This window comes from Schistocerca piceifrons, chromosome 2, assembly GCF_021461385.2.
Source record: "Schistocerca piceifrons isolate TAMUIC-IGC-003096 chromosome 2, iqSchPice1.1, whole genome shotgun sequence".
Lineage (NCBI taxonomy): Eukaryota > Metazoa > Arthropoda > Insecta > Orthoptera > Acrididae > Schistocerca > Schistocerca piceifrons.
Window position 1 is genome coordinate 1,060,948,520 of NC_060139.1, and position 23,139 is coordinate 1,060,971,658.

The following is a 23,139-nucleotide window of genomic DNA, read 5'->3' on the forward strand; positions in this document are numbered from 1 at the left end:
CGCCAGGCCTCAATCTCCGCTAATTTCAATTTGCTGCCGCTCATACCTCACCTGTCTTTCAACAACATCTTTGCCTCTGTACTTCCGCCTCGACTGACATCTCTGCCCAAACTCTTTGCCTTTACAAATGTCTGCTTGTGTCTTTGTATGTGCGGATGGATATGTGTGTGTGTGTGCGCGAGTGTATACCTGTCCTTTTTTCCCCCTAAGGTAAGTCTTTCCGCTCCCGGGATTGGAATGACTCCTTACCCTCTCCCTTAAAACCCACATCCTTTCGTCTTTCGCTCTCCTTCCCTCTTTCCTAATGAAGCAACCGTTTGTTGCGAAAGCTTGAATTTTGTGTGTAAACTACTGGAGAATGTTAGAGATGACCTTGGCATATGAAAGACAGGAAGTTATAGTGTGTCTTGCCAATATAGAAGGTATCAATGTGGAATGTCATATTTTGGAGCCACTACAAGACATCAGATGCCCAGAACACCAGTGCCACATGCATCTGCAACAAGAAACTTCATTAGTCTTTGCTAAAAACCATTTATAACTTGATCATTCCATGAGATCTGTAGGGACAAGAATCCTGTCCCAAACACACAGGTATAGGGACAGTGTAGTGAGGAAGTTGATCCAAATTCAACTAATGGAGAACCGACCAATCTGGACATGGGCTGTCAGCTGAGCAAAGCTTGGGATTCACCACTAGTTTTATTAAAAACTCAGTGAATGTGAATTAGCTTGGACTGCAGCCAGAACACTTGAGGGCAGTGCCTGCAGGTGCAGACAGTATTCAAATGTCAGGTGATACAGTCATCTGGGGGTCGTGCCTAAAGGAACAGGCTGTAGATGGACATGTACAAATTAGGGACATGCTACATCCAGTGGCCAGTCTCAGGTATCACCTGATGAAGGCTGTGAGTCACTTCAATGAAATATCATGCCAGCGATACTACAGTACCTGGCAGCACAGCTGACAACCCAAGAATGCTAGCACATTAACAGGAAAGCCTGAAGACCTACAATATACCTGGTGATCATTTTCAGCTGAAGATGCTGAGCTTGAAAATTGTTGAGACATTGCTTGGAAATGACTCATTCATACAAGATGTGGGGCTGTTATAAATGTTCAGCATGTAGTCATATTTATAGTTTAATCTGTGAGGTAAATGTAAAATGACTTGTTCCACATCATTAAAATTTGTCCTGCAAAGTGATCCATGGAATGTGAAACTATCTTGCTACAAAGCTGATCAGTTCCATTCCATAGCTTAAAGGTAATTTTCTAGTCTCATAACTTCGACCAAGAAGGATTGTTTGTGGGCAGATACTTTGAAGGTGTTAAATTATGTTTTTACTACTAAGTGTGCTGTGATATTTCCTTTTATTTACAGAGAAGGAGGCTGCAGTGATGAGCTGAGTACATACAGCATGGTTGCTGGTGTATGGTCGTGTATGTATTCCTTGGGGTAAGATTATATTTAATGTCCTTACAATATATACTAACTCACTGAGACTGTTGTGAAGTAAGAACTGTTTATTTTATCTTCTGTAGGAAAGCTAACGAATCGTGCTGCATTTAGCAATGACAAAACCACAATTTTTTTCACTTTTGTATTTGTCACATAGTAGCAGGGCAATAACCTGGTCACAATTTTGCAATTACCTTTATTGAAAGTGTGTGAATTAAACATTATACTGTTATTCGATTATTTTATTATTATCTCCTGCCAATTAAATACTTTTCTCAAGTTATCTCCATTTTTCTCATCTAGCATAAAGTCAAGTGTTCAGCTATAGTCCTGACTCATCATCATCATCATCATCATCATCATCATCATCAACAACAACATCATCGTCATTGTCATATACCTGTTGACAAGTTCCTGATGCCATTGCTATCTTCATTTCATCCTGTTCCAAGCCAGTTGCTTCATAAACTGGTGTCTTCCTCTTTTTACTTCAATCAGCCATTTTATTTTTCTCCTTCCTATTTTCTCCTGTCCTTTCTCTGTGTTTTTGATAGCAGCTATTAGAATTCTTTTTTCTCGAAGTATATGTCCCATCCAGTTTTCCTTCATTTTCTTGCTAGGTTGAGGTGGTTTGCTTTATCCTTTCCATTCCTTCACTCTTCTTCACTTTATTCACCCATTTTATTTAATCCATTCTCTTTCAAACCCACATATTGAATGCTGCCATTTTTTCTCTTTCCCTCTTCTTTAGTGACCAGATTCACCGATGTACGGAAAAACACTCCACACAAAGCATTCAACCAAGATTTTCCTTAATCCCAACCCATTTTCCTACATAATAAGTGTTTCTTTATTTGAAAGCCTGTCTTGCCATTGCAGTTCTTGATCTTATTTCTTTCTCACTCGTGCAGTAATCAGTTAGTATTCCCCACAAATATCTGTACTGTGCATCTAGTACATTTGACCTTCAGTTTTTACTTTTATATTTTTATTGCCCACTGCTGTCATCACCGTAGTTTTCTTTGTGTCGATTTTCATTCAGTATTCTTGCAATCCTCCTCCAAGTCTAGATCTATTTTTTGAAGACGTATCATTTTACCTCCAAGTAGTATCACATAATCAGCAAGTCTGACGCAATTGATCTTACTCCTATTACTGAGCAAGGTGGTGCAGTGGTTAGCACACTGGACTCACATTCGGGAAGACGACGGTTCAATCCCACCTCCGGCCATCCTGATTTAGGTTTTCCGTGATTTACCTAAATCGTTCGAGGCAAATGCCAGGATGGTTCCTTTGAAAGGGCATGGTTGACTTCCTTCCCCATCCTTCCGTAATCTGATGAGACTGATGACCTCACTGTTTGATCTCCTCCCCCAAACAACTCAGCTCTTACTCCTAACCCCTCTACTTTGTCAAATATATCGCAAAAACCTGTGCACACCAATCATTTACAAAATGTATTACCACCTAATCCAAGGTTGTGAATTCAAGTGTTTTAACGAATATGAGTTCCATTGCAAGAATTTTGAAAAGTATCCACATATGTCTGTTTTTTGTTTGAAATGTTTTAATGTATTCATAGCCTTATATTATTTGAATGTGGGCAATCATTTTAAAATGTGGTATGTTTTATAAGTTGATACATCACCACTTCTAGTTTATGATGGAACTCACTGATTTTATTCATAGAAATACCAAAGATTTTCATCAGAGCTATTTCTGTCACAAAAAATCTTCTGTTACAGCTTGATCCTTTATTTTTTTTTCTTTTCTGTTGCAATACGTTAAACCCTTTTGTGTTTAAATTTCGTGATTACCTTCTGCGTTTTCACTTATTTTCATCATTTCCCAGCTTTTGAGCTTGACCTTTCGTTTCTTACCTCTGCCTGACATATACTCTACTGTGCCAGCTATTCATCTTTTTCAGACTTCCAGGTAGTGAATTCTGTGGCAAATTGTTCATTTGTAAGATGAACTATTCATTAATCTTTTTTCTTCCCTTGCTCAAGAGAGAATTTGTTATGTTGTTCTGACAAATTTGGATAATGTCTGTTGAGGCGTTCGTATTTTTCTTACCTCATTTGTAAGTTTGTTTGTTGCTTCAGAGAACACAGCCTGAGCCTGTTTTAACTCATTAATAACTGTAGAAATTTCATTAGCTATACCACTCTGCGACTCAGAAAATTCTTTTTCTATTGGTACATTAATGTCAGAACCTCCTTCACTAATGGAGTTTGAATTTCCTTTTCATTGTCAAATTCATGACCACCATTGCACTGAAGCACATTGACTACATTGTCAAAATTTGCAACATGTCTTGGATCTTTTTGGCAGTGTTACACTTTTCTCTCAAGAAACAGACCCTGCAAAAACTTAATTAATCATATGTGATGCTGATGAAATACCTTGAACCTCATTCAAGACTTTTTTTTCCCATGGCACCATGCAGATCTGCATGGATTACTTCCCCATGTTCATTACTGAAATCGAGTGGTACAAAGTTGAGTGTTGTAAATCCCTATACACTTCAAGAGAATGTCTGTACTCATCATACCAACATTAGTAGAACTAGGATGGCCAATGCTCTTGTCAAAGATTCTGCCAAAGTGTTTATTGGTAGAAACACTCAATAGTGCTGTTTACTTTCATAATCAAACTGAGCCTAATAGTGTTCATGGAAAGACACCATACCAGTTGTTAACATGGAAGAATGCTCATATGAATATACTGCATATTTTTAAGATCAAATTTTATGCAAGTTTTTGAAAAAGAGTACCATAAGACATGGGGATGCAAAGAGACAATACAGCCCTTGTTGGCAATGCTAAAGATGTTGGTTTTTGCCTCTGCATGAAAACTTATTGATGAATCATTCAGATGAGAGATGTGTTTGAATCAAAATGTACTGAAAAAGCCTTGACAATATTTTCTCATGAGAAAAGTAAGTCAACATCCTATAAAGATGTGGCAGATGTTTACAGCAGGGTCAGGTTAAGAAATGAAAGTGAACCATCAACATATCCAGTGGGATATGTACCTGAACCAGAAGGGTGTAGAAGAGAGATTCAACTCTGAAACAGGGAGCAAATGTGGGAACCCAAGCATTTGACTGAATATTTGTTAGCAGACATAAATAAATTAAGGAACTGTCCTGAAGCAATCAGGTCACCTGGCCGGAGCAGTTGGAAATCAGTAATGAAAGAAGAAATTGCGTCATTGTAGAAAAATTCTGTATAGACTTTGACAGAATTAACAGCAGGTTGCAAGGAATTACCAGCAGGTTGCAAAGCTATCTTTAATTATTGGATTATTTTGTGCCAAGCAAGATGTTAATAGGGAAATTTACAACAGTGTTAAGTATTGCTGCTGATTAAGGTTTATAGTTAGAACGGTCTGATGTGGTCTGCTAAAGGAAGAAGTATAAATGGAACAGCATAAATGGTTTCGTGATGGCATGACCAGGGTATGCAAACTCTCTTGGCGTATTATCATTTAACCCTTTAACATAAAATCCTGAGTTACCTTGTTTTTATTATTTTGACAGTGACTTAAAATCGTGAGTATCCTTTGGCAACTTAAGAACAGATGTTATAAGTATTTCAGCATTGATAGTTAAGTATGTGGTTGCTAGAGAACATCTGGTTCTGTGTTTGGAGCCTGGCTCTCGTGTTTTGTTTGAGGTGGTTGCCATGAGATATTGTCTTTATTCTGTGCAACTTTGGATATTCAGCTACAAACCAGGCACTTTCAGCCTCTGTCTTGCATTGCTGTTTAGACAATGCTTTCAAAAAGGATGGCTATAGTGATCCAGAGTTTGATATTCAGTTTAGCAACTGAGAAGGGAGGAAGAATGTGATGTTACTTCATTAGAGACTGCTTGCCAATGGTACGAGATAAATACATCCACTGTGCTCCATCCAGCTCCTCCAAGTAGGTGAAATACACGGTTAGACTTCATAACTACAGAAACTGAAAAATGACTTAAAGTTTTGGCTCATTTTAGTCAAAGTCCAGTGCGTGGGTATACTCAGGATCTTATTATTGGTGATCTTCAAAATTTTGTAATTCATTATTTTGAGATTTACAAGCTATTTTTATATTTCTGTATGTAATGTCATTCATTATAGGATTTTTTTTATCAATGAAAAAATATCATTTTTTGGAAGCTAATTTGAAAACAAATAAATAAATAAGTTTGTATGTTAGAGGGTTAAAACAGTCTCCAAGATGTTGGAAAGGTCTGTTAAAAAGTGAGCTTACAGTTTTGAATGAACTGAAAGTAGTGCAGATCCGTGTCTGTATACATTTCTAATGATGATAGGTTTATAATTGTTTTATACATTTGTAATGAACTTTTGTTGGATCCAAGAAGAGTAGTATCAGTGAATGTCTGAGTATGCTGCAAAATGAAATAAAGATTACAACTGAGCCTGTTGGGCATTTCTTGAATATCTCGATCAGACGTGATGATGATGGTTCAGTTTTTGTCAGTCAAAAGGTTTATGCAGAAAGTATATTCCATTAATTTAATACATCAGAGGCAAATACTATCTCCTCTCTGACTGAGAAATATGTATAGGTGAAAAAATTCACAGATATAAAGACTCAAACTCCTAACCAAAAGCTATCCGGATTGGCCGAGCTGTTCTAGGTGCTATAGTCTGGAACTACGCAACCGCTGTGGGTGCAGGTTCGAATCGAATGTGTGATGTCCTTAGGTTAGTTAGGTTTAAGTAGTTCTAAGTTCTAGGGGACTTATGACCTCAGAAGTTAAGTCCCATAGTGCTCAGAGCCATTTGAACCATTATCCTAACCAAAAAGCGAAAGTTGAGGGATATTTGATGTATTTGAAAATGACATATCCAGATATCTAGATTTTTGTCACAGTTTCTGGGGAAACCAAAAGGACAGTATTTTAAAATACATCAAAGGTTCAGTGTCACCTAGACTAGATACAGAATTTCTGAACTGTTAGAAGTGTTGGAAGCATGTAGTGATACTGATGATGCCTGTGAAGCAACCACTTGCTGTTCCATAAGTAGCCTTCTCTTCAAGTAAAGTGGTGGAGCAGGAAGGTGGCCTAGCAGCCATCAAGCAAGTGTGACCATATCAACAGCTAAAGCTAAGTTTGTAGCTACTAGAGAAGCTGTGCAAGAATTTATGTGGCTGACTCATCAGTTCAGTGAAATTGAGCTATTGAAAGCTGTACACTTTCTGTGAGTGACAGTGTTAAGTGCAATCTGTCTAGGAAGGAACTGCTGAAAGTCATATACACTCCTGGAAATTGAAATAAGAACACCGTGAATTCATTGTCCCAGGAAGGGGAAACTTTATTGACACATTCCTGGGGTCAGATACATCACATGATCACACTGACAGAACCACAGGCACATAGACACAGGCAACAGAGCATGCACAATGTCGGCACTAGTACAGTGTATATCCACCTTTTGCAGCAATGCAGGCTGCTATTCTCCCATGGAGACGATCGTAGAGATGCTGGATGTAGTCCTGTGGAACGGCTTGCCATGCCATTTCCACCTGGCGCCTCAGTTGGACCAGCGTTCGTGCTGGACGTGCAGACCGCGTGAGACGACGCTTCATCCAGTCCCAAACATGCTCAATGGGGGACAGATCCGGTGATCTTGCTGGCCAGGGTAGTTGACTTACACCTTCTAGAGCACGTTAGGTGGTACGGGATACATGCGGACGTGCATTGTCCTGTTGGAACAGCAAGTTCCCTTGCCGGTCTAGGAATGGTAGAACGATGGGTTCGATGACGGTTTGGATGTACCGTGCACTATTCAGTGTCCCCTCGATGATCACCAGTGGTGTACGGCCAGTGTAGGAGATCGCTCCCCACACCATGATGCCGGGTGTTGGCCCTGTGTGCCTCAGTCGTATGCAGTCCTGATTGTGGCGCTCACCTGCACGGCGCCAAACACGCATACGACCATCATTGGCACCAAGGCAGAAGCGACTCTCATCGCTGAAGACGACACGTCTCCATTCGTCCCTCCATTCACGCCTGTCGCGACACCACTGGAGGCGGCTGCACGATGTTGGGGCGTGAGCGGAAGACGGCCTAACGGTGTGCGGGACCGTAGCCCAGCTTCATGGAGACGGTTGCGAATGGTCCTCGCCGATACCCCAGGAGCAACAGTGTCCCTAATTTGCAGGGAAGTGGCGGTGCGGTCCCCTACGGCACTGCGTAGGATCCTACGGTCTTGGCGTGCATCCGTGTGTCGCTGCGGTCCGGTCCCAGGTCGACGGGTACGTGCACCTTCCGCCGACCACTGGCGACAACATCGATGTACTGTGGAGACCTCACGCCCCACGTGTTGAGCAATTCGGCGGTACGTCCACCCGGCCTCCCGCATGCCCACTATACGCCCTCGCTCAAAGTCCGTCAACTGCACATACGGTTCACGTCCACGCTGTCGCGGCATGCTACCAGTGTTAAAGACTGCGATGGAGCTCCGTATGCCACGGCAAACTGGCTGACACTGACGGCGGCGGTGCACAAATGCTGCGCAGCTAGCGCCATTCGACGGCCAACAGCATGGTTCCTGGTGTGTCCGCTGTGCCGTGCGTGTGATCATTGCTTGTACAGCCCTCTCGCAGTGTCCGGAGCAAGTATGGTGGGTCTGACACACCGGTGTCAATGTGTTCTTTTTTCCATTTCCAGGAGTGTATACTCAAAGCATATTGATGTATTGGAAGTTGCATTACCTGTGACTAATTGTTGAGCTCTCAATAGCTAATTGTATGCATGTCATCTTGCTGTAATCTGGTTTTATAATGAGTTTTCAAATAATGGGCACAAAACAACACTTAGTTAACATGACTCATTTTCACACTGATTCCCACTCATGACAATATGATGACCATCTTGTCTACAAGATTTCGTATAGAATGTAAATCACAGAGTAACACTAACAGTAAACTATGAAACTTTTGACAGTGACAATATTTTTCAGTGCACTTTCAAAACCTAGTTCTGACTGATGAACATCACACGCTTGGTTTTGATTGTACAGTCACTGAACACAATGGAAATTTTGATAACTGACAGCAACACACAAATGCTCATGTTATTGATGATGTGTAGAAATTAATAAAAAAGTTAAGGGAGACTTTGACACTTTAATGTAAACCAGGTGATGTCTTGATGCGACTTTTTACATGCAGCTGTTATCACAATCATTTCCAAGTGTGGACATTCTAAATTTTGCCATGTTTTCACATTTTTGTCTGTGACTTGGAAACCAAGTAATGTTACCATTACCATAATGAAAGATCATTAAATTTTGCACTGAATGACCTACATTTATGTCAAAATCAGTGCAGTTGTTTGGTCAGAATCAATCACCAAAATTTGTTCATTTTTACCAACTGGGCTAAAAAGTTAAATCCAATACCTGTAACTCAAAAATGGTTACTCCACATGAAAAATGAAAAATGTCAAGTTATCAAAGTTGTATAGCACAAAGTTTCATGATACAAAAGCATCTAGTTTTTCTGTTTTAGGCACTATTAAGCATTCATACATTTGAAAGCCAAAGTAATTCCATTTTGTCATTTTCTTTTCTTTTTTTTATGAATCAACGTTATTCAATGAATTGAAATTTCCTGTGAGAAGATGGCTCTCTAATGAGCACATGTGTCTTCATTCATGTGTATTTTTATTTATTTTCATCCATGCCTTAATTTGCAAGAGTGGATTGCTAAAATGGAAACCAAGTACTAGTAATGTTCAGTATGTATTTATATGTGGGTAATATAAAATTTCTTACAAATGAACAAATAAAAGGGCGTGACAACATTATGCATGCTGAGGAACAGTTCAGTCAGTATTTGCAACATCCGCATATTTCTGTGCATCCTGTTTTGCATGCGCAGGAAACCATCTTCAGTAGTGTGTGTGGTGCTGAATCTCTCATCATTTATGTGGTGTCACCGCCAGACACCACACTTGCTAGGTGGTAGCTTTAAATCGGCCGTGGTCCATTAGTATACGTCGGACCTGCGTGTCGCCACTGTCAGTGATAGCAGACCGAGCGCCACCACACGCCAGGTCTAGAGAGGCGTACTGGCACTCGCCCCAGTTGTACAGCCGACGTTGCTAGCCATGGTTCACTGACAATCACGCTCTCATTTGCCGAGACGATAGTTAGCATAGCCTTCAGCTAAGTCATTTGCTACGACCTAGCAAGGCGCCATCACCAAGTATATTGAAATGGAGATTATATCTGTACAAGAGCGATGTTATACAATTATGGATTAATGTTAAGTATTCCAGAAGCTACGTACTTTTCTTTATAGCATTCATTACGTATCCTGTTTCAGACCTCACGCCAGCCTGCGTGAGTTTAAGCGCGTGCCTTTCGGCTTCCTCTCATTGTGTCTAGGCTGTCTTGTCTAGACACAACAATTTAAATGCCAGAGATTCACATTTTATCACATTTCAGTTTCATCTAGGTTGTTTCGGAGACTGTGGCACATCCTGGTACAGTGTCCAGTCTTCACAATCCAGTGCACCATCTTCACTAACATATCTTCATTCTCTTCCTCATTCTTGTTGAGCAATTTCTGGGGCATTCCTGCGAGATAAGTCCCAACAGTGTTTGTACATTGAGGAACAGTTCAGTCCAGATTTATGACATCCACGTATAGCTGTGCATCCTGTTTTGCACACATAGAAAACCATCATCAGTAGTATGTGTGATGCTGCATCTTTTGTCATCATCATGGGAAACAAGCCTGATAAGTTTCTCTTTCAGCCCTACTGTCATGGATCAGTTTTCTTCTCCAGCCAACATTGCACTTTATGGTAGTATCGCAGTGAGCACCGCCCTGCTGCACCTGTTGTTGGTGGTAGCTCTCCAGGTTTGAAAGATTTTCTTGGGGCAGACTTTACAAAAAGCTTGTACCTGAGTTCAGCCAAAGTCACACAGTTGGAATTCCATTACAGTGCTTACATTACCTGTTTGCCTGCCCATGCTACTACATCTTGAGAACTTGAGGGTTCAACAAATCAGCACCTTGCTGATTCCCCTCTTCCCAGTTTGTGGAGGTACAAGTTGTTGTAGTTGTTTCCTTGACCCATTAGAAGAACAAGAACTTCAGTGTCATCATTCAAAAGTGCCACACTGTCAGACTCACCAACTTGGGGAATAGCTGTTTCTGCAATTAATGAATCTTCCTCTGCCTGTAGCACGTGAATACCTACATCCTCAGATTTCTGCATTAGCATCAAAATCAAGTGGTTTGTTGTTGTTTTCATTTGTAAGAATCTGCTCCTGTGGGACTACAGCATTTGTATCTTCATCAAAAATGATACCTGATGAAGAACATGATGTCTTTAAATGATGAGATCTTTCAGAAGACTTTGTTCTCCTTTGTGAAGCACCACTTGGATAGCCATTGAATATAACTGGGATTTCGGATCTATAGTGCTTTCTCAAATAGGTTTCATATTTCATACAGATGACCCCAAACTTTCCTTTGATGTACCAAACAATCTCGTTGATCAGGTGACCACCATCCATCACAAAGCTTTTTATTTTGGGTACTTCATCTGTTGGAGATGTGTGAATGCATCATAGAGAGACGATTTTGTACGCTTATTGAGACCACCTTCCGTGAATGACAACATGAGGTATGGCAAAGTTCAGATGAGATACAGAACTTCAAGTCTTTGTAAGATTGCTTTATGACAAACAGTCTTTGAAACAATGTTAATCGTAGTAATCCTCTTCTTCCCTATCTTGAGAGCCGTAGTGCAGGATGAAAGTGCTGTAAGCCTGAGGTTGCATTGAAATGAGATGCTTTTAAAGTTCTCTCCTTTAATTCTAGTGATCCCTTAATTCTTTCTACTAATGCCTCATGACAATTTACCAATTCATCACCAATTATTCCACTGCTTACCAACATAAGCATATTACAATTTGGAAAATTTGATGTTTCAACAGCCAGTCTTTCGGTTTGTCACTGTCTGCTGCATTTTGATCTCTGTGTGAAGCTCTTAAATCCACATATTGCTCACTTGTTTGTGATGATATATCACAGAACTTTTCAAATTTTGACAAATATTCTGTAAGGATTCCATTCCCTAAGTGTACTTTGTGAGCACAGAGTCTGGAAAACCCATGTCCGTGAGTTAAACCACTTTTCACTTTCATTAAAGTTTGCTTTGTTGTCGTATCAGACCATATACCACCGAATGGTGGCGTAGTGTTCAGCCATAAATTTGTTGAATGCAGAAGCATCCATTCAGTCTCCCAATGTGGTAATCTCTTTAAGAAATGGTGAGCACTTTTACCATACAGGAAATGACAAACAGCTTGGAAGTATGCATTTAAAAACCATTAAGAAAATTTTATCAAAGTCAGGTTTCCACTATACTCTGCTTCAGTGAACTGTTTTGTGTGCATAACCATGCTATAGTATGCACACATAATTAGCTGTTTTTCCTCGTGTTTCATTGCTGCAAATCACATTTTCAATCTTGTTTATCACATATATGTAATCTTCATTTTCATGGCATGTAAATACTGATGGTCCGTTATGGCGAAGCAATAATTCCTCTTACTGCTTGAGCATACTCATGCCCACTCAAAACTTTATCCAAACTCTTTTCAGCAAATATTGCAGACGGTGTCTCAAGCCGCTTCCTACCATTACTATACCAATGCAACCCGAGGAGGACAGTAGAAGGTGAAACCCACCTAATCATACAGTGACATGTTCTGAATCACTGTCACACTTCTTACATTATCCATTGCCTTCAAATAAAGTAGCTGATCAAAAGTGGCAAAACACCACTTTTGACCATGTTTTATGCATATTTTTCAATGCTGTTAGAAGAGATGTATATAGCGTGTCGTACAAAGTTGGAGGATAATTTAAGAATGGGAGGCACATTGTTTTTGAATGAACCAACTGTTGGTGAGAATTTCTTCCACTTTTCATAAAGCCACAGAATCTCATATCCAGAGAGCTATACCTTCAAGCACTCAGGGTTGTTGAAATTGAGTTCCTTTATATTAATACTGTTTAACCCATCATCATTTGCTTTATTACAGGTGATCATCTAAAGTACACCAACTGTAGATAAAAATTCAGGAGTTGACCATCTTCTTTCTGAACCACTGTTCTTGTCAGACTCCATAGCTGTGAAGGGAGTGACTGCCATAGCTATGAAGGGAGCGACTGCCATGATTCCTCCCATGGAATGGAAAGTATTCAACCTGTCAGTCATGCGGAAGTTAAAATTGGCATTATCAAAGATGAACTGGGTGAATCCTTCACTGGCTATGTTAGGAAGCTCAGGTCATGCAGTCAAGGACGTCTCAAATAGGGATCTTCCATATCTGCAAATCCAATTGCACTAAGAGTGTCGACAATAAGTTTTGATCCGAATCTTACGTACATGAATGTACTGGGCCTAATCAATAGTGAAGATAGAAATAACCATGGTCTTACTGCAGAAGTTACTGCATGTGACAAAGCAACACACTTTTTTTTCAATTTATGTAGAGATCTTGATTTGTTTTTCAAAGCAATAACTCAGAGAAAAGGAGCAATGATTCATAGATCACTGATTGGACATGTGATGAGATATAACCAGTTGGGGGTATTGTGATGAATTATAGACCTAGAGTACAGATGTCCTCGCAAAGTATATCTGCAGCAGTACATACAATTCTCAGATGCTCTTCTTGTGGATCTGATTGCTTGCTGCCATAAAAACTATCAGATAGAATCTTGTAGCCTGTACTTTTGAAACACAGTACTGAGCTCTTTTACTGTCTATCAACAATTGTCATTCTTCAACATATTTCTGGAAGAGGTGGGTTTTCATGGTCCTTACATCTGCCACCCAGCAATTCATCATATGGTTCTTTAAGTCCTGCAAAAAAACTGGCACTCTTCTGGTTGTCTGATAATAATTTCCACTGATTCAACTGGCTGTGTGGATCAAGGACTTCCTTTTTTTTCCCTCCACCACTGATTGGCTGGTAAAAATTCCTCTGACAAAAGCTATGATATTGAGCGTCTTTAACACAAACATCCTCACAAAAGGTACTTTCCAATTCTTTGCAAGCCCAATCATCACCTTGCCGTTTCAGCTACCCCATTGTTTAATTCAAGTTTCATCACTTTATGAACAAGTGTGCAAAGTTTCTCCCAATTGGCATCAATTTTTTCACCACAATAAAAGTAGTGTTTTTTAAAACCAAGTGCTTTTTTGTATGATGGAAGATTCAGCATTGGCAGTGCAGGACCTTTTGTCAAAGACGATCTAATCAGTTTTGTCTTATTTTACTTCTTCAGACAAGCAGTGTCCACTCCAGCTTCAGCCATACCAGTTAATAACTTGTGATGTGTTGTGATTTTCCTATCTTTACTGGATAGTAGAAGTATTTCCAGTCCAATATGTTTCATTTTAACCACATCATCATCTGCCATGTTGCCATCACATATAAAACACACCTCCTTGTGATCTGGAGCACTCATTTTAAATGCACTGACTACACAAAAACGTAAATTCATATGAGGAAATGTTGATTTGCAAGACTCAAGGAGTTTTGAACATCTCCCTTTTGCAATGCACGAAGACTGGATGTGCCTAACAATGGAAACAATAACAAAAGAACACAGGGGATGACAGCCTTGGCTGTTTATGACATGTCAGTTGAGAGAGATTTATAGGTACCTCTACACCTGATGGTGGGACAGATCTATGTATTGCTATTGGAATCCTCATTTTGTTGAATGAATTTGACTTACAAAAAACAACAAAATGGAATTACTTTGGTTTTTCAAGTGTATGAACAGTTAATTGTGTCTAAAACTGAGAAACTAGATGCTTTTGTAACATGAAATTTCATGCTCTACAACTTTGATAACTTAACATTTGTCATTTGGAGTAACTGTTTTTGAGTTACAGGTGTTAGAACCGACTTTTTAGCCAAGTTGTTAAAATGACTGAACTTTGACAACTGATTGTGGCCATACGGCTGAACCTATTTTGATATTTAAATAGGTCATTCGACACAAAATTTAATGCTGTTTCATTTTAGTAATGGTAACATTTTCACCAGCATGCATAGTTTCCAAGCAATAGGCAAAAATCTGAAAAAGCAGCAAAATTCTGTGGTCTTTTGCCATAAAGAGTTGTCCCAAGGGTTTTGAAAGTCAGAAACTTGGATTCCACATACTCTCAACTATACACATAAGATAAAAATAAAATATTCCACCTCTTTTTTTGCAAGCAAAGGACCTTTTTTGTGATACCAATTGCGGAGCACTTGCTATGCTTCTATATGTTTCCACTTTCTATGAGATTTTGTTCTGGAAATCATATGAGCATTTGTGCTCAGGGTCACACATTTGTGGTGGGCAAAGTGTTGGAGTAACTCTTTTATTACTGTTTTACTGCCTCGTCATGTCTATGTGATAAAGGATGTTTTTATTCCATTTTGATGCATACGTAGTATCAACAGAATAGGACATCATATTTTTATTACTCATACAGTTTTATTCTATTTATCTATGTAAATCAGCTTTGTATATGTGTTTATCTAATTATCTTCATTCTGCGTGAGTTCTTTACTGTTAACATTGTTTTACTAGTTTATCTTTGTTGCTATTGTGTACATGTATTGTTTTGTATATCCTGTACACTTGTCTAAGGCTAAGTAAAGGAAGTTAATACTACACAAATAGATCATTAATAAATCACTCCCCTCATATTTTGCTTGATTCATACATATAATCAGGCACTCCACAATAAAACATTCTAAAATCACAACAAATAGAACTACCCACTGAAGAACAGTGAGATTAAGTCTTGTCATTATATTATTGCATCACATCAAGCCATGTCCTTGTTTATTCAGTGCTGTCAACCTATGAAGCAGAAAAAATTACCCCTGTTTACTGATTCACTCTCACACACCTGACTCTGATAGTGTCTTCTAGAGCAGGTACTAATCTCATTCCCCCTTTTTTCACCCTCAGACTGTGAATAGATGAAAGGAGGTGACAACAAATCATTATAGAATTCATATATCTGCCAAGGAACTAAAAATGTAATGATATAAAAGAGTAGAATTGTACCTAGAAGAACATGCTGCAAGTGGTGATTTGTCAATATTACAAAAGGCAGTGGTAAGCATAGGTTATGGTTTTATTGGCAGAGTGAAGTTCTCTCATTGGTTATTTGCACATGTCTATAATTATGAATAGAATTATTATATTGATGGATTTTACAATTATATTCATTAGAGTAGTGAGGAAAAAAGATCATATTGCTTTTAATAGTGCAGACAATGGATCAGGAACAACTGTGTGCCTGTAGATATAGATTTTTATCTTTTCATAAATAATTACTTCCAGATTTATAAATTTCATGATGATTCATTTTCTTCTCTGGCTGCTTGAAATCCAATTGCTGCATTGCGAAAGCTCATTCGAGTGCATAGTAAAACAAGATAAATGCAGAGTATATATATATTTTTTTACTACTTTCCCACTTTACTGCTTCATCCACAAATGGTGTGTGGTAATTTTATATGTTGTAACATTCAACTGCAGAAAGAGAGATTCGTTCTGGAAGTGTAAGTCATTGTTTCTAAAACCATAAATTTAATTTTATTTCTTAATGTCCCAATCACCTGTGGGGAAGGAGGATGTTGTGGTAATTTCTCATCTTATATTTGTGTGAGGAAATGAAACTCCCTGGAAGACTGTAACTGAGTGCATGATTAAAACTCTGAACCTCACCTTCCACATGCAGTGCTCACATTTTCTGTAAAATACGTGATTCCAAGGTTGAGTTCAGTCTGGCACACCATTTTAATTTGCTTAAAAGTTAAAAACAGCACACACATTGTTTCAAAGTGAAAAGTTTCATGACATGTACAATTTTTTTTTTTTAATTTCACTTTCTTAGTTGCCAGGTACAGGTTGGTTCATTTAAATATTTACTGTAATTAATATGACAAATTCAAAAAGTAAAAAAAATATGCCATAGTTTTTATTCTGAAATAGTTTAATGTTTGCTATATGCGAATAATACTCAATTTACTTTTGTTCAGGGAAGTTATGGGGCCTTCTGTAGGTGGTACTGTTATGGAGTACTATGGCTTCCCTATCTGTTCAACTGTTATGGCTGGGCTCTCATTGCTGTTGGTGAGTTATAGCTGTTAGAGAATACTCTAACTTTTTGTTATTTTTTGCAAAAATGAACAATAAAGAGTAAACATGTTACAAATGAACAATGTAAGGAATGGACAGATTGCTACTTACTGTAAAGATAGCACATTGAGTTGCTGACAGATAATTAAGACACTTACACATTAACTTTAGGCCACACCCTTCACCAGAAAAAAAGAGAAACACTCATACATTCATAGCAGTGCAAGGTTGGAGCGATAGAAGAGCACTGTCTGGCAGTATTTGCAGGGATTAGACTGCCAACAGGGGCAGAGTAAGTAGGATGTGGGGCAAGGAAGTTTGGAGGAGGTGGAGGGGGCAGGTGGAGTGAAAAAGGAGAGGGACAGAGAAAGATGGGTGGGTGCAGTGACAAAGGGGGGCACACACAAAAAGAGTAGGAAATAAGAATAACGAGGGGATGATAGGACTTAGGGGGTGGAAACTGTCAGGTGGAGGGTGTGGAGAACTATGTCACCGTAGGTAGAGGCCAGGATATTTTTGGGACTGAAGAATGTGTTGTAAGGATAACTTCCATCTGTGCAGTTCAGAAAAACTGGTTGTGGAGTGGAGGATCCAGATGGCCGAGGTAGTGAAACAGCCATTGATTTAAAGTACATTATGTTCATCTGCATGTTGTGCCTTTGGGTGGTCTACTTTGTTCTTGGCCACAGTTTGGCAGTGGCTGTTCATCCTGATGGATAACTGGTTCGTAGTCATACCAATAAAAAAAAAGCTTTGCTGTGGTAGTACATGACTTGGCTATTTTCACAAGTGGATCGGCTTCTGATGGAGCAGGATAAGCCTGTGACAGGACTGCAATAGGAAGTGTTGGGTGGGTGGATTGGGCAGGTCTTGCATTTAGGTCTTCCACAGGGATATGATCCTTAGGGCAAGGGGTTTGGATTGGGAGTGGCATATGGATGTACTAGGATGTTATGGAGGTTGGGTGGGCAGCAGAACACCACTTCCTGAGGGCTGGAAAGGCTCTTGGGTGTCACTCATTTTAGGGTATGGTGATAAGTCATTGGAGCCATGGTGAAAGATGTAATCCAGTTGTTACAGTCCAGGGTGGTATTGGATAATGAAGGGGACACTCCTTTGTGTCTGTTTCTTGAAGGTGGTGGGAGGATTGGGGGGCTAAGGGGAAAAGGCACCAGAGATATGTTTGTTTGACTAGCTCTGGAGGATAGTGCATGTGTGTGAAGGCATTGGTGAGACCCTCTTGCATATTTGGCAAGGAAGATCTTTTCACTGCAGATATGACATTCCCTGTTGGCCAGGATGTATGACAAAGATTTTTTGGTGTAGAAGGGACAGCTGTGAAAATGTAGATACTGTTGGTAGTTGGGTTTAAAGTGGACAGAGGTGTAGATGAGCCTTCAAAGAGGTGGTCTTCAACATCCAGGAAGGTGGTATGCTGGGTTGAGGAGGGCTGGGTGAAGCAGATAGGAGCAAAGGTGTTGAAGTTGTGATGGAATGAAGATAGGGTGGTGACTTGGCCCCCTGAGTCCACATCATGAAGATACCATATATGAACCTGAGTCAAACTGGGGGTTTGCTGTTATGCGGGGCTAGGAAGGTCTCCTGTAGATGGCTCAGAAACCGTTTGGCATAGGAGGGTAGCATGCAGGTGCTCAGGGCTGTGCCACCAATTTGTTTGTATATCTTCCTTTCAGAGGAGAAGTAGTTGTGAGTTAGGATATAGATAGTAAGTTGTACGAGGAATGAGATAGTGGGTTTGGAGTCTGAAGGACATGGGAAAGATAGTATTCAATAGTGGGAAGATCATGGATGTGAGGGATGTTGGTGTATAGGGAGGTGGCACCAACAGTGATGAGGAGGGATCCAGACAGGTAGAGGGGTGGGTATGGTGGAGAGTTGGTGAAAGAAGTGATTGTTATTTATGTGGGAACCTAGATTATGGACAGTTGGTTGAGGGTGGGGGCACAATAACCTGCCACAATGGGGCATCCAGGATTGTTTGTTTTGAAAAATGGGGAAACTGCAGGACAGTTGTTTGATCCTCAGTCTTTTATTGTGTACATGACCAGTTTTGGAACACTTGTAGTTACATCAGCTTCTGTAAAAAATAAAATCACTTAATTGTCTGAGATCACCCTCACCCATTTTTGTCATGGAACCAAAGGTTCTGTGTCACAAAATTAAAAGGGGTCAGAATTCCATAACAACAATTCCCCTGTTCTGAACGACTGAGAACACAAAAAGTGCAGCATGGGCAAATGACTGTTATTGAATTTTTGCCCTTTTTATTCTTCTGACATGGAATCTTCATTCCATAACAATGAGGTGAGGATGACCTCAGATGATTAAGGGGTTGTTTTTTTTTCACTGTATGATTGAATATCAAATTTTCCAAAACTGGTCATGTACACAATAAGAGATTATGAATTAAGTAACTGTCCTGCAGTTTCTTCAGTTTTCTAAATGGATTTGTACAGTTGTGGCTGCCTCAAAAGAACAACTCTTCAGCATTGTTTGGTTTGTGGATTTTGGGAAGCATATGGATGTTGAGTGTGTGGGGTGTCATAGGGGTGAGAAAAGAAATGGCGTTAGGGGAGAGGTTCTGGGGTGGGGCTAAGGCTTTATGCAGGAATTGGAGATTTTGTTGGACTTCTGGGATGAGATCACTCTGTCAGAGTTTATAGGTGGAGTAGTCAGATAATTGGCTGAGGCCTTCTGTCAGTTAGTCTCTGTGATTCATAGTAACACTGGTGGAACCTTTGTCTGCATGTAGGATGATTAAGTCAGGATTTGTTTTGAGGCTGTGTATGACCATCCATTCTTGTGCTGAAAGGTTGGTGTTCTGAGGAAGGGACCTGGGGAAGAATTGTGAGGCCAAATTGTAGGTAAGAAAGTCCTTGAAGGTGACCAGTGTATGATTAAGTGGGAGGGGGGATGATAAAGATTCATTAGTTGTCCTGCATGGGGAGAAGCAGAGTTCAGTGGTGGTATAATGGGGAGTTTTGGTAAGTTGAATGGTCAGCTAGGCAGGGTTTGGGTGCTAAGAGGGCTTGACAAGGAAGAACCTCTGGTTAGGATAGGGTTTGGACAGTGCTGCCCTGAGGCAGCAGTAGGATGTCAGCAAGTTGGATAACTTATGGATGTGCTGTCTGAAACACTCCCCCAAGTGCTGGAGAGCAAGGGACTCAATTTCAGAGATGTGATACATAAACCAGGAATTGCACAGTAGCAATATCTTGCAGAGGGAGTAGATGTGGTTCTGAGATGTCTGTGCCGTTGAGATGTGTTTTTGCAGTACCAGATTTGTGACAACCAGGGACTGGCTGATTCTGAAAAAGTGAAGGTCATAATGAAAGGAAGAGTGGGATCTAGAGAAAGGAATTTCTGTGTGTAGACCATTTGGGGTGGGGTGGGGGTGGGCGTCCCATGGTTGGCAGCATTTAAGAAACAGAATATGGGACTGGGCAAAGGGATACTTTTCTGAACAGCTGCAGAAAGATAGAGCAGGTGTCTATTGTGGCAGGGATAGCGTAAGGAAAGTGGGAATGATGCAGAAATGGGCAAAACAAGGTGTTAGATGGTTGTGAGGTGAGCTGGATAACAGAAAAGACACACAAAAAATATGTGAAAACATGCAAAAATATGCACGGATATGTAAGAGTACACTCTACTATGTTAAAGTACTTGAAACAGCATGAAACCAGGTGGAAATACTCACAAATAAGTTAAAAACATACAGAAACATGAGCAAAACTGAATGGTTGATGTATGGGACTATGTATGTGTTGTGATAGGGGAAGAGAGGGGGAAAGGAGATCAGTTAGTTTGAGGATCACAAATTTGTGTGGCATGGATAGGCGTGGAAAGTAAAATGCAAAAGTACAAGGGGATGGGAGATGAAGCGAGATCAACAGGAAGAAATAAAATTATTGGTATGAAGTATTTGGGGCATCAGATGCTGCATAAAAAATCCCTACAGTCATGGAGTCATGTGTTGTGCACTGACGATTATTGATAAAGTGTAATTTGGAAGTGTATGCATTTTGGAAGGTTGTGAATAAACTAAACACAGGAAAGGACAGAAACTAAACACAGGAAAGAAACGAAAGAATGGACGCTGAGAAGAGTAATGCTGTAGAGAATAAAGGCAAACATCATAGGGTTGTGGGATGGAAGAAAAGTCATTAGGCAAAATCAAACAATGGAAACTCCAGGCTGGAATATCAGCAGTGTAAGGGAAAGTTAGAATGCTACTTACTGTAAAGATGATGCATGGCCACAACATTCATCAGAAAAAGAAAGAGAAATACACACATTCATTCACACAAGGAAGCACTCCTCATGCACACATGACCACCATCTTTGGTAACTCAGACCAGAATGCAACAGTCACGTTAAATGGAAGTAGCAATCTGGAGGGAGTGCAGAAGGGGAAATGGAGGGGGAAGGGGAAGGGATAGCAGTGTACAGGGGCTGGGGGGGGGGGGGGGGGAGAGACATTGTGTGTGCAGGGCCTAGACTGCCCACAGGTGCAACATTTGGAGGCTGTGGGGAAGGAAGGTGGGAGGAGGGGAGGGGGAAGGAGGGAAAAAGGAGAGGAGTATAGAAAGATGGGCAGGTGAATTGGAAGAAGGCAGCACACAAAGAGGGTGGGAGATGAGAATACGGAGGAGTTGATAGGACAGAGGAGGTGGAAACTGTTTGGTGGAAGGTGTGAGACAGTATGTTATCATAGGTTGAGACCAGGATAACTTTGGGAGTGGAGAACAGTACCTGCCTTTCAACAGCTGTCATCCCTTCCACATCAAAAAAAGCCCTCCCATACCACCTGGCCCCACAGAGACAGTGTACCTGAAGTGACAAGAACTCCCTTGCCCAGTGTGCTGAGGGTCTTGACAGGGCTTCACAGACAGGTACTACCCTCCATACTGAGTCCATAAACAGATCTCTTGTGGTATTTCCCTTCACACCCCCAATCCTCCCACCACCCCCAAGAACTAGCCACAGAAAATGCCCCCTTTGTCTCCCATACACCCTGGACTGTAGGCAACTGAATTACGTCCTTCACCAGGGCTTTGATTACCTATTATCATGCCCTGAAATGATGTACATCCTACCCAAAATTCTTCCCACCACTCTGAAACTGGTGTTCCATCACCCACCCAACCTCCACAACATTCTAGTCCATCCTATGCCACTCCCAATCCCAAGCCCTTGCCCCAATGATCATATCCCTGTGGAGGACCTAGATGCAAGACCTGCCCAGTCCACCCACCCAACACTTCCTATTTATACTAGTTACTGCCCACCATCCATGTACAGCATGTATTGGTCTCATCGCAGACTTCTAGTACTCAGCCACACACAACTGATTTCATCAAAGTGTATGGGACTGAAGATGGCATTGACACAATGTCAAAAGTAGTAGCCAGATAAATATGAAATCTTAAGTACAGCTGAAGGAGTTTCATTTTTAATAAAAAAAGTAAAAACTTCCTATTGCAGTCCTGTCGCAAGCTTATCGTACTCCATCAGAGGCCGATCCACTTGTGAAAACAGCCATGTCATGTACTATCGCAGCACAGCTTTTTTAATTGGTATGACTACCCACCAGCTATCCATCAGGATGAATGGGCACTGCCAAACTGTGGTCAAGAACAAAGTAGACCACTCAAAGGCACAACACGCAGATGAACATAACATTCTTGAAATCAATGGCTGTTTCACTACCTGAGCCATCTGGATCCTCCACTCCACAACCAGCTTTTCTGAACTGCACAGATGAAAGTTATCCTTACAACACATTATCCAATTCCAAAAATATCCTGGCCTCTACCTATGGTAACTTAGTGTCCCCACACCCTCCACCCGACAGTTTTCACCCCATATGTCATATCATCTCATTGTTATTCTCGTCTCTGACCCTCTTTGTATGCCACTCTCTGCCAATGCAGCCACCCATCTTTCCCTACCCCTCTTATTTTCTGCTCAATATCCCCCCCCTGCCCCCACAACCTCCCTACCACCATGTCCCACAACCTACCGATGCTGCCACTGCGGCAGTCTAGTCCCTGCACAGTCCACCAGACAGCATTCTTTTCTCACTTCATTCATATTCTGCTATCCATTCCCCTTCCCTGTCCCTCCAGGATGCTGCTTCCATTCCACAAGACAATTGCATTCTCTGTCTTTTCCTTGATATTGGATATTCCTGTTGTTGATATTCTAACCTGGAATTTTCAGGATACAAACTGGGTTTTAATAACAATAAATTACATCTACCTCGTTGAAGATCCTTAGGATGCTAGGAATAAGGCTTCACAACCTTAACAAAGGACATATGTAAATGAGGTTGATGATTCAAATACTTTGTTTGTAAAAGAGTGGAAATTGTCCATTCCTTCTAATGGCTTCTAATGATAAAAATAAAATTTTACCCCCATTTGAAATTAATAACGTGGTACACAGA

At 40.5% G+C, this 23,139-nt stretch overlaps 1 protein-coding gene across 1 annotated transcript in view; it reads left to right on the forward strand.

Moving 5' to 3' along the window:
• Nucleotides 1-23,139, forward strand: part of LOC124776121 (MFS-type transporter SLC18B1-like) — a 307,140-nt gene that overhangs the window by 253,801 nt on the left and 30,200 nt on the right. The window contains exons 10-11 of the mRNA XM_047250961.1: nucleotides 1,386-1,460; nucleotides 16,571-16,664. Coding sequence (XP_047106917.1) covers nucleotides 1,386-1,460; nucleotides 16,571-16,664 — 169 coding nt within the window. The remainder of the gene's footprint in view (nucleotides 1-1,385; nucleotides 1,461-16,570; nucleotides 16,665-23,139) is intronic.